Here is a 12,436-nt window from a genome sequence, read left to right as displayed (position 1 = left end):
ATATCTAAATTTGTAGCTTCTAACCTAGACTTGTGCCGTTTACTCTAGCAGTATACTAGTGCTAGGTTACTTCTCATTGCACTCCGTCCGGCCAACTTTGCCTAGCTAGGTGGCAGACTTTGTCCGTTTATCGAATCGGTGCAGTTGATGGATGGCGACCTGTACTGGTGTGCTGTTATGATAGTGATATTACTTTGGTTTTGCACTATTTTAATTGATACTAAACTATCGACGCAAATCACTATTGTAGATGCCTCAAACGCCGCGCGTCTTCATCGTGTGCCAACACCAAGATTCCCTGCGTGAGTGTGCGTCGTTTTGTGGGATGATCTCGGTGAACAATGCCCTTCACCAACGCGACTTCCTCAGGCGGGCCTCCATCAGGCACATCGTGCTCAAGCTCAAGGAGAGCGAGCCGGCCGTCGGCCATGGTCATGTGCGGGACGGTGCCTAATCGACGCATGCACTGCACATCGGCCTCCAGCAAATGGACACGTGGCTATTTTATTTGAGCAAGCGCTTTCGCGGTAGGCCGCGCGGTCGAGCATCGCGGTTCGTCGGCTCCCGCCGGTCAACCCTGCTCACCATCGGTCAGCGGTCCAGACAGCAACCCAGCGCCTGGAACTACATTGTCCGTGCTCGGATTGGTACTTGGTGACTCTTCATTGAGCACCACCACTACAAATACTTTGCTAACGTTGTGGAGAAGCCGAGTGTCTAGTTCTAGCACATTGACGGCGTCTACGTTATCAAGAACAACTGAATCATTAAAAATAAGTTTAAAGGTAGATACGTAGATAACACTTTGATGAAAATCACGAATTTTGCATTTCTTGGTTGTCAATTAGTTTTTTCCCCAGTAAATGATCATGTTATCAAAATAATTAAAGTAGTTTGCCAAACTCTTGCAGACATTTTAGCGCTTTTTGTACGTTTTTTATGGTTTATCATTTAATTTGTAACTTAACGCTTAAATATTAGTTTTGTATTTTTACCGGAACCATTGAAAGTGTGCTATGAAGAAAGTCTAGAAAACGTTTGAGGGTTAAATTGAGAGAATTTTCGATCATTTTGTTTTTATTTAGACCTGTTTAGTGCAGTGCACGAAAGCCCCCACAAATGCACTAACGTACTTTAGTGCACGTACTAATGTCCAGCATCAGTGTGTGCAGGTGCCCCAAAAGTGCACTAAAGTACTTTAGTGCATTTGTGGGGACTTTCGTGCACTGCACTAAACCGCTCTATTTTTATTCACACTATGTTAGTTAGTTGACAAATACGTTATCGCAACTTACAAAACATGGGCTACGTCAGTGACTTCGTGAAGATATCTGCTACCTTTTCTTTGGTCTGTCATTATCTTATTTCGATTCCACTTTTTCTTGCACAAAACAGTAGCAAATGAGGCGAGGCCGATGAAATCTTTGTCGCCCAGGGGTTCGTATAGCGAAGCCCAAGACTGTTCCCCAGGGTGTAGACCCAGCGAATCGACTTGAGAGTCAACAGCAAGAAGATAGACCCATAGATTCGCAGCCGCGAAGCTTTAAACCCTGAAAATCACACTCCTTGGTTGGCGTGGGTACTGTAACAGGGTTACACGCACAAGTGGCTACAGTCACTTGTAACTCTAACAGATACGACGTCTGTTAGAAGACTTTCTCGACCTTGGTGTAGACACACCAAAGGCTACATACATTTACGACCACCACGACGGGTGGTCCATAGAGACTTAGGATTCCTATAGGCTGAGAGCAGCATCTCTTAGCCAATGAGCGACATGCATAGCATTGGAATTCTGCCAACCAGCCGTTGGCAGATTCCTATCTTAGAATATTACATTTAGAGGAAGTCAGAAACATAAAACAAAAATAGCAGTTCTCATTTTAACCCAAAAACATTATTTGGATCGTTTATTTAGATTAATCTATACTCGGAGGCCCGAGTATAATTAACTCTAATTTAAACTAAGCTACGCTTCCTCACATACACGCGCACACGTGTAAGCTAAAGTAGTGAGCCAAAGTAGGCCCATTACAGGTACCTTGTGTAATCCCTGCCGGCTCGTTTGTCTTCGACGGAACGGTACTCCACCGGTTGTAAATGTAGCCTCGAAGAAGTGCGGGAGTGCACGTCTACTTCAGAGCACACCTCCACACCAAAGGCAAACCCAGAGAATCAGATCCCCCGAAACCCAGAATATCACGAATTTAGGGTCCAGGATTTCAGTCAACTCCGGGACCTGGAACTCAGAAGACACCTTACCCAAATGCCCTCCTAGCTCGATAAAACCAGCAAATACAGAGTATACAAACACTACAACTAGCCGTCACTTATTCTTTTGGACCCTTGGACGGTGGGTCAGACACACACTAGGCTCACTCGAGTCTGAAATTCAGGGGCCTAGCTCCCCTGAGACTCACACAAACGCGCACCACCTCCAATAAAGGAGGAAAATACAATCACTATTAGTTACCTTCCCTTCACACAAGCAGTCAATACAAAATCCTGGAGGCGACTACTTCTCTGGGCCACCGAAGAAACAACAACTCGTTCCCGACGTCGTATCTCAGTCTGTTCTTGCATCTTATACGCAAGCAGGGCCTTAAATAAAGCCGGGCTCACGCTGCACCCCACTGTATTTTTTAAAGCTCAATAACAAGCGATTTGAGCGAAATAACACTAACTTTGAACACGCTCATACGCAGTGAATAAGTTTTTTTTGCGCATCTTCGTCAATATTTGGCGATAATAGCCAAAGCGCATACGTGGTCAATCTACACGACTGGGCGATTGCATTCAATGCTTATCTGAACGCTGGCGAGGTAGGGATAGCATCGTACAAGCGGCTAAAGAAGTGAGGTTTTTACCCTGATAAGTAGATATGTCACGAAAAACATTTAACGCGCTCCAATTTCAACCAATCAAGGTGGGCTCCGAATTAAACCAAGAATTAAACAGTTGATGGGGGCGAATTATTTTAGATTTTATTGCAACTGTTTTAATGTTACTTTGCCGGCTTCGTAGACAGTGGAATCACATGCAATTGAGCTTGGTATGATTCCTCTCTTGATGTACAGCTTGCTCACGCGAGGTAGCTGGAAATTGTTGTCACCCGCAGCCTTGATGATACACTCCATCACCTTTTGGAGCGTTACGAAGCTTTTGTCCAGCGTTCGACTCGGCAACTGCCCGAACGCAGCTAGTACTACCCCAATGAGGGCGTCCACCTTGTAGGTAGGCTGTTGATATTGCACCGACTGGATCGCGGAGAAGACTGAGAGGTCTAAAACATTGAGGTCCGGCGACTTGGGCGGCTGATACTCCATGCGGATATCCCATGGACGTTCTTGCCCGGCTAGTTGAACTGCTGCCCTCGAAGCCGCTGCGTGAGGACTCGCATTGTCGTGCTGCACACGAATTCGCCGACTTCTGCCTCCTGCATGAAATAGAATTAATGTACATGTCGTTAGCTTTAACAATAAACACTCAAATACAAAAATAATGACAAACCTGGCCACTTCGCGTGAATTGCTGGAAATAATTTTGTCACCAAAATATTTTCGTACTCGTTCGAGGTCATTGAAACATTTTTAGTCTCCCAGGTACCAGCTAAACGGTTAACCGAAGTCCGTTTTGCTTGTACGCGCTCAACCACAGGTCAAATGCCTATTTTTCCATCGAAAAACTTACGGCGGAAAAATCATAGCGGGGCCTAGCGACTGCCGCCAAGAACATTACTTTACCTATATACCGTTTGTTGACCGATGTGTTGTGGGGTAGATCTTCGCAAGGTGCCATGTAGTAGTGGGTTGATCCTTTGTACATATTGAACCACTTTTCGTCGATATGTACGACATCGTACATATCGACGAAAATTGGCCGTCTAAGACCTGTACAAAATAAAATAATAATACAGCAACAAGGTTATTAGATATCCAACCGCTTGTACAAAATAAAAAAAATGCTCATACCTGGGGGTTGCCGAACGTGGCGTAGTGCGAATGCCAGACGTCGTTTCTTGTGCTCAGGCGTGAGACGAGGCTTGACAGTTGAAAAACTCCGGCGCAATAACCCCATTTTAAGGTAGCACCGAAGGGTGGTGCGGGAGACCTTCACGGCGGCAGCAAGGGACCGCTGGTTCTGCCGAAGAGGCAACGGCACTGCTGCCACCTTGGTGGCGATGCCGGGGTGGTGGATGCCGCTTGATCGGCGGCGATTTGGCTGCAGCAGCACGTCTGGCGTGTGGCGCAAGTCCCATATGCGCGCGACCGTGTCCCGGTGACACAAAAAGTAACGGCTGGTGGCAGCCTTGGCGCCTAAGGGGAGCCGGCCACCCACGGCTAGGTTCGAGAGGTGGAGAAGGTTGGCGAGTTTCTTCTGAGAGGAGCTTGGGGTGACATCCCATTGTGATGTTGAGTGCTCGGGGCTTGGCAGGAACATGGTTTGTGTGGTGCCCCCCGACGTTTTAGCGCGCGCTAAGTAACCTAACCCTAACGTATTTTTGACAAATGAATGTGAGCCTGAAAAAACCTCGCTAAACTAAAAACCTCAATGTTGTTTCTTAGGTGGCCCAGAGAAGTACCTAGCACCCCAGAATACCCTCTGGAATAATATGAAATGGGCTACCACGAGCACAGCAAGTGACCCAACGAGGATATGGAATAGATGGATCACTCCAGGAAGCTCAAGGCCGTCGCTGGTCCCCACCTAACTGGACTTGAGTTGATGGAGTCCACACAGACGGCTGTCCTTCGCCGTTGATGTGCCCTTAGCGTCCCGCGGTCGTAGTCTCGGGTCCTCCGGATTTCCGTCGGCAGGCTTGGCCGAAGTCACTTGCGCAGTACAGGGAAAATTGAACTCTGTTTGGCTTTTATCAGCTACTTCTCTCTCTCTCTCTCTCTCTCTCTCTCTCTCTCTCTCTCTCTCTCTCTCTCTCTCTCTCTCTCTTACTTCTTCGGGCAAATATCTTCTGTTCACTATGCTTGGGGTCAAATGTCTTGTCTTGAGTATACCTTGGGTTCAGCGGTCCAAACTTGCGATCGGCTTGCGAATTCATTGTCGCACGGCGTCGAAAGTGCCAAATGTGGGTCCTTGGACTTGGTTTAGTATGGTGCAGGACTCCCTCTCGACTCCTCGAAAGTATTCAGTCTGCGCATCCACAACGGTTCTTCAAGGTCACGCATCACTTTGATTGCAGACTGACTTCGAACTGACTCGAATCCCTGAGAATCAGGTGACACTCAGGGTCATCTTCTGAAATCCTGGGAATTCTGAGGAATCTTGGGGAACTGTAGGGATTCTTGGGTGTTGGCTTGGGAAACACTTAAGCTCAGTATAGAGAGTCTGGATTTATGGTCCAAACCCAGAGAATCATCTTTGGAACTCTGGGTCACCTGCACTCAGGGAGGTGAACTCTGGGTCATCGTACGGCACTCTGGGTAACAAGTCTGCTGCATTGCAGGCTCGCGTGTATCTCCACAAAGCCACACTTTTAGCGGGTTTAGCGGCCTCCTGCGCATGATCATGGTGGTAGTGGGTTGATTCTCAGGGTAATTTGATCCTCTGGGGCACTCTGAGCCACAGCAAGATGAGGTTCACTCTGGGATACATTCGCCAGAGACACTTTCCGCCAGACTTTAGGCACTCATCGTAGGCTGGACTGAGTGTTCTCTGAAATCCTGGGCGTGCACTCCCAGGATTCACACTTCCAGCCAGTTGGGCCCATCTGTGGTCAGGCGCTGGATTCATCCCGAGAAATCACTTCTCTCCCACAATCACCATCCATGTCACACGGGTACAGCCGCGCCGTATCCAACTCATCCACCAATCACCATCCGATACAAACTCCAAGTCATTTCTACAATGGCATGTCGTCGCCGAAAAACTGAGAACCGCCTCGTGTCACAAATATGAATGTGCTTGCTTCTATTATGCAATTCTGGATTGTATGAGAGGTAGATACAACTTGCTTGTCTCCATATATTGTGATAACATGCATGCCGTTATGGTTCAGCCCAACAACAGTAGGTTTAACACCATGAGTTCCTGCAAATAGTGGTACAGGGCTATGCATTCTGCCTCCGTGCTGCCGTGTGTAGTGTTTCCAAGATTACCAGGAGATGGGGCTTCCACACGCCAAAATAGTAAAAACACACAGTCATACAAGTGCAGCACACACCATGTTTGTATGCCACACAGATAATGCATAAAGAGGTGACCGAACCAGCGGGAGGACAAAGACGATCCATTCAGCGGCAGGCCCCTCGGCCTCATTGAGCTCAGTTGCAAGTCGGCATCAGGGACAACAAGCATCAATGGCGCGGCATGCTACGACAGGCAGCGCTAGCTCGGCGGCAACCTCGTACAGGCCAGCAGCGGCCAGACCAAGAGCGCGGCGCGCTGGGAGATGTTGCTCCGCTGAGTAATTGCGCATGGCTTGCGCAGGCGAGTTTAAGGATTAAACTTGTCTGGCCCGGTACCGCTCTAGCTGATGGCTGCTCACCATGATTTAGCCTTGTGATGTGTCTACTTGCAGGCATGGTTGGCATTACTTCGAATGTAGAGAAAAAACTATATTGTTAATCAAAGTAATCTTGATCCTCCTGTGCTACTTTCTGTCGTTCTAGCTCTTACTCTTCTTTGACTTCTGGGTCAATGTAGGCTTCATCGCTTGCACTACCTGTACTTCTTGATCTCGCTCGACCACAGATATTCGTGAGAGTGGTCAGGTTGGTTCCCATGTAGTGAGGAATACGATCCGGCCATCTGACTTCATTTCGTCGAGAATGGCGCGCATCGGGTAGGTTTACCGGCCGCTAAGGTCAACCCCAGCCGGAAGTACCCACTACTTCAAGACAACCTGTAGGAGGAGGAAGACGCGCTAGGGGCTGGTGGGGAGAATCCAAAAGGGCTGGCTTCTCCCCAAGCCTAAGCTCCTGCAGCCATTCACGTGGCTGGAGCACCTAATATTAATATCCGTTCTAATCTGTTCTAGCTCTAATTCTGATCTACTGCTATAATCTGTTACACTCACCCCTTCATACTTGGATGGGCCTGCATATGTAATCTAGGACGTCTTCGATTCTTGTCTTATTTTGGCCTCGTCTTCTTGTCTTGTGCGCAGGTCTTGTCCTTGGTGCACGCGTTCGCCTTGACCTTGGTTCTCGTGCTCGCCACTTGCCAACTTGCGCCGCTCCGCCGCCTTTGTGCGCTCGCCGTCCTTCTCGCTCCAGCCTTGCGCGTAGAATCCGCTCATCGGGTTGCCATGGTTTGAGCTTTGCCGGTCGTTGCGCGCGCGAATGTCGACTTGACGGCTCGCCAGATCCAGCATCCACTTGAGCTCGCTCGTCGCCAAGCTGCCGCTGCCGCTGCTGCTGCTTCCGCCGCCGCCGAACGCCGCTACGCCGTGTGGTCCATCGTCAATCGCCGCGGTGTCGAAGGTTCCTACGAATATCGAGTTATTTGGGCGGGTTACACCGGTTCGGCTAGTCGTACCTGGGAGCCTCGTGAGTGGTTACTCGCCGAGCGCTCCGATTTCAGCGAAGCGATCCAGCTCGTAGACGACTGGAAGGATTCCGGGCTGTCCGTCAGCTTCATCCGTTTCTGTCGCGATCGTGGCCTCCCGCTGTCCATCGACGCCGATAAATGTGGGCTGTGTGGCGTTGCTGCTCTCGCCGCTGCTGCTCGCGCGCTGGGCCTGCTCGGCTGGTCCTCTCCGACCTTGATCGACTCGTTCGTGACTGGCGTGAATCGACCACACCACGGGTCGACGGAGACAGTCTTGCCAATCCTGTTGCGCTTCGTGAAATGGTCCAATCGGCGGGCAGCTCGACGTGGCGATCCGCAATTGGATGGGGATACGCTGCGCCGTAACCTGCACGTGGACAGCGTAACCGGCCCCAACACCACAGCGCACCTCTTGTCCATGGACTAACCTGCTGGTGTGTACGTCGTTGCTGGGTACCACCCGTATCCACTGCGCCTTGGTCACAGCTTCCTGCTGGAGGTCACTGCCGATGGCTATTTCGCTTCTGACGCTGATGCTTACCGCGAAGCGCTGCGCGAGTACGGCGTGTCCTGGCTCGCTGGGCTCCTATTCGTCCGCCACGTGATGCTTCGTGAATGAGGTAGCGGTACTTGATACTTGAGTTACCCAATCAAATCTGTCATTTCCCTTTGTTTCTACCAATAAGTATCACGTTAGTTGGCGCCAAAAACGAATGGACTCAGGCTGAACTTTGACTTCTACGGTGTTGGCTCGCTGCATTTCCGGTTTGACACCATTATGGTCACAACACCGCGCAAGCAACGCTCGTACACCATAGCAGAGAAGCGGGAAGCGCTTCAGCTCATTGATGCTGTTGGGGAAGCTGCTGCGCTGCGGCAGTTAGGATACCCTCGATGCTATCTGCGCGATTGGGCTGCCAAATTGGCCAAGGTTTTCGGCTACCGAGGCGCTCAGACTAACAAGACGCTTAAGGGACAGGGTAGGAAAGAAATCATCCCCTTATCTCATGCACTGGTAAAGTTTATGAAGGATATGAGACGAGATGAAGAGGTTGGTTAAGCGTTTATCACAATATTCACACTCTTGTAGACTAATCGGGTTTTTATATTGTCATGAAGCCACTTTGCACGCAGTACATGCTTGAATATATCAAGCTCAACTATCAAGATTGGCTTGTACAGTACTTAGAGTCGAAGAAGAGCGAACAAAGCGGGTATAATGCAATAATGAGATAGCTGCAGAGGTTTGCAAAACGGTACGATGATCTAAATGTTTTTTTGTTTTTGTTTTTCTGGGGGTAGTATTGATAAATAACTATCAACTTTTGTATAAGCCATGGTTTTTCAGTGCAGACGGCTTTAGCTACAAAGAACAAGGAGGCCGATTTGGAGTTAACTCACGTGGAGTTTGCTTTAGAGTTTTGGCAAAAACACGGATTGAAGCACTCGGCTTCAGAAATCTACAATGTAGATGAAACAGCCATCTACTATGATACGCCCCCTAAGAAGATTTGGGCCGTTCAGGGTCGCAAGGGCTCTGCAAAGATTCACAAGACTGCAACGCACAGTGCCAGAATGACGGCAGTCCTAACCGCTCGCGCTGATGGTACGTTTAGTATTATTTTTTCTTTTTCGACGGTTTAATTGTTTTTACTAACTGAGGTTTAGACAAAAAACTTCCTATTTTGTTTATTGTGCGTGCTCAACCAGGGGGGAAAATTGAGGAAGAAGAGCTAAAGAATTACCATGCGGGACATGTGTACGCATTTCAAGAAAATGGCTGGATGGATCGCCATCTCTGGGTACGGTATTGCAAAGAGCTCCTCAAGTTTGAGGTAGACGCACCCTCTGTCCTTCTGTTGGACAACTTCGACTGCCACGTCTCAGAAGAGGGACAGAGGATGGTTGCAGATGAGACCGGGGCCACCGTGGTGTCGCTTCCGGTGAACAGCACCGCGGTGTGCCAGCCCCTTGACGTTGGTGTCATGGGGCCTCTCAAGAAGAGCTTGAGAGCACTGTGGCCCAAGGAGCAGTCGGTGAAGAGAAAGAAGAAACAGGACAAGAAGGATCAGGACAAGAAGGAGACGCAGGACAAGGACAAGCAGGACAAAGAGGATCAGGACAAGGAGACGCAGGAGAAGGAGACGCAGAACACGAAGCCAGACAAGGGGAAGCAAGACGGCGGGGAGGAAGGCACGGAGGAGCTCGGGGAACAGAAGGAGATGACTGCAGCGGAGGACGATCCGGCGGACGAGTGCAAGAGCAAGAAGGTGGTCAAGAAGTCGAGGGGCAAGACAGGCCGAAAGTGTGCCAAGGGCAAGGACGGCAAGAAGGTTAAGCAAAGTGGCAAGGGCAAGAAGAGCAAGAAAAGCAAGAAGAACAAGAAGGACAAGAAGAGCAAGAAGGACAAGAAGGTCGAGGCTGATGAAGACAAGGAAACTGCCAAAGAGAAACGCTTAGCGTTAATCAAGCGCACGATCGCTGCGTGGGTGCTGATGTCCGCGGATACAATTATTGCGGCGTTCGAGAAAGCTATCCCGAAGTTTCCGACGATGAAGATCTAACATCAATACACGTACATGCTTTTTATGTTTATCATATGCTTAAACTAGTCGATTTATATCCTAAATCAGTTTATTTATGTTGGTTTGGCCAATACGATCGCTTTATTTAATGATGGCGCGTTTCATGTCGTCTGTCGGTGGTGCGAAAATCCCATACAAATTTCCACCAAGTGGTGGCGTCTTTCACCGTCGTGGTCTGTACTGCGGCCGGACGCTTGGTGAACTTCACGCCTTGACGACGCCCGCCGCGGAGAGGACGCTGAAGGGAATCAGCAACTGGTGCGAGAGGGTTGTTTCAATCATCACGAGCTGGTCCAAGCAGTAGATATGAAACGCGGCGAGGGCGTTGACGATAGCCAACAGTTCTTGTTGCTGTGTGTATTTCAGCAGAGTAAACAGAGGTGCGGTCAGTTCCGCATATTGCTCACAAAACCGCTGCACATATCCCATCAACCCAAGAAAGCTGTGAAGTTGTTCTTGCGTTCGAGGAACAGGCCAGTCCCGAATTGTCTGAACCTTATCCGGGTCAATGCGGACTCCATTGCGGCCGACGAAGTCACCGAGACGCGGAATCGCTTCGGCACAGAACACACACTTCGACAGTTTCACGTACAGCTTGTTCTTCTTCAGAACCACCAAAACGTCCCGAAGCGCTTGCAGGTGTTCGTTGATGTCCTTTGACTTCGTAAACACGTAGATATCGTCATAGAAAGATCTGGTGTGCAAAAGTCCCTTGAACAGCGACGACGTCAGCCTGTGCATTGTCGCCGGTGCATTGCTGACACCCATCGGTAGCACCAGATACTCGTACAACCCGGTTGGTGCTTGGGATACTGTGTACTTCACATGGTCCATCTTCATCCGCACTTGGTAGTACGCAGACATCAAATCCATACACGAGAAGAAGTAGGCGCCAGCGATACTGTCGAAAAGATCTTCCTTGCGTGTCATCGGCACGCTCTGTCGGATCGTGTTGCTGTTGAGATAGCGGTAGTCATGCACAATGCGCCATCCCACTGGTTTTCGCACACAAAATGTTGGTGCAGCGTGTGGACTAATACTGGGTCGAATCAATCCCTTGGCAATCACCTCACGAACCCACTAGTCGATCTCAGCCTGTTGCTCCGGTGAAAGTCGCCACTGCTGTCGGTACATAGCGATGTTCGGGTCTTTCACGTCGATCCGATGCTCGATGTCGCGTTCCATTGGTAATCCGCCCGGTAGAAACACATTGTCCTTGTACCCAACGATCACTGGATACGCCGGATTATTCTTGAACGACTCCCAGTCGGTTGGTAGGAATAGCTTGGCTTTCTCTGATCCAACATTGTCCAGCTCGTCATTGCGCTTGAGGTCTCGCTCAATCTTCTTGATCGTATCGTTCGACAACACTATCACGAAATCGTGCTCGGGCGCGTCCTTCGCTGGTAACCGCAAAAACTTCCGCAGCCTGGTGATGTACTTCGTCTCGACTCCATCCGAGTCAACGACTCCAAGGGTAAACATTGCCTCCGCTTTGGCATTCTTCTTCTCTCTCCGAGAGAGAATCTCCACATCTCCAGACGGTCTTTCAACAACTTCGGCTTCGCACTCCGACTGAGTCGATATCGGGTTGTACATCCACGAAGAACGGCATCCCGAGAACAGTCACATTCCTCGGGAATGTCGAACACGACAGCAACGCACAGATAGTTGAGGTCACCTCGAAGCTGGACTTTAATCTTCACCAACTCCAGTACGGCCTCGCCAATCTTGTTGTCACCAAGCTTAACCTTGATGGTTCGGTCCGCGTACACGTGAGTCCTCAAATTGTTTTTCCAGCCGAAGCCACGCGACACGTAAATGGTTGTTGCTCCACAGTCCAGAAGGAGATTGGCCGCATGCTTCAGCTCACATTGTCGCACTTCTCCAACTACCAAAAACAACATTGTAGAGGAGAGGGTCATCGCAAAGCAGATTCAACGTAGCCTCGTTTACGGGTAAATCTTGCTCGCAGGTTCTCGCCACGCCAGGTCCCTCATCAACTGGCGTGGCGTCTCGTTTCCCTGATCCTTCTTCAGCTTGTTGCAGTCGCGCTTGAGGTGACCAGGCTTCTTGCAGTAGTAGCACACAGGGCCTTCCTTGGTCTGCTCAGCAGGTGCGTAGTGACCAGGCTTGTACGAGCGCTTGTTGAACGGCTTCCTGTCTTGAATAGCGGTCGACCTTGGTGGCCCACGGAAGCAATGCTCACGCTCCGATCTCTCACGCTCCGTCTTGCGTTCCTCCCCGAAGTGAGACATCTCGTACTTGTCCGCTTGGTCCATCGCCTCGCTCAACATTGTCGGGTTCTGAAGTTTGAAGTAAGCTTGGGTCGCGCGGTTGAGGCC

The 12,436-nt window shown here is 49.8% G+C and overlaps 4 protein-coding genes across 4 annotated transcripts; 2 read left to right on the top strand and 2 right to left on the bottom strand.

Moving 5' to 3' along the window:
* Positions 1-7,066: 7,066 nt before the first annotated feature.
* Positions 7,067-7,632, bottom strand: PHYSODRAFT_338693 (hypothetical protein; the record flags this gene model as incomplete). Its single annotated transcript, XM_009536560.1, has 2 exons — positions 7,067-7,443; positions 7,518-7,632. 2 exons carry the CDS (start codon positions 7,630-7,632, stop codon positions 7,067-7,069), a joined length of 492 nt encoding a protein of 163 aa, XP_009534855.1.
* Positions 7,633-8,284: 652 nt separating this feature from the next.
* On the top strand, positions 8,285-8,566 carry PHYSODRAFT_523299 (hypothetical protein; the record flags this gene model as incomplete). Its single annotated transcript, XM_009536559.1, has 1 exon — positions 8,285-8,566. The coding sequence occupies one exon, from the start codon at positions 8,285-8,287 to the stop codon at positions 8,564-8,566; it is 282 nt and encodes a 93-aa protein (XP_009534854.1).
* Positions 8,567-9,209: 643 nt separating this feature from the next.
* PHYSODRAFT_523974 (hypothetical protein) lies at positions 9,210-10,070 on the top strand (the record flags this gene model as incomplete). Its single annotated transcript, XM_009536558.1, has 2 exons — positions 9,210-9,542; positions 9,921-10,070. Coding segments are annotated over 2 exons (483 nt in total), but the record flags the coding sequence as incomplete, so codon positions are not given.
* A 1,700-nt stretch (positions 10,071-11,770) lies between these two features.
* Positions 11,771-12,193, bottom strand: PHYSODRAFT_383693 (hypothetical protein; the record flags this gene model as incomplete). Its single annotated transcript, XM_009536557.1, has 3 exons — positions 11,771-11,959; positions 12,034-12,055; positions 12,078-12,193. Coding segments are annotated over 3 exons (327 nt in total), but the record flags the coding sequence as incomplete, so codon positions are not given.
* Between the last annotated feature and the right edge of the window lie 243 nt (positions 12,194-12,436).

This window comes from Phytophthora sojae (genome assembly GCF_000149755.1).
Source record: "Phytophthora sojae unplaced genomic scaffold PHYSOscaffold_9, whole genome shotgun sequence".
NCBI lineage: Eukaryota > Oomycota > Peronosporomycetes > Peronosporales > Peronosporaceae > Phytophthora > Phytophthora sojae.
Note: the sequence above shows the minus strand (reverse complement) of the source record. Positions and strands in the feature narration are given on the sequence as shown.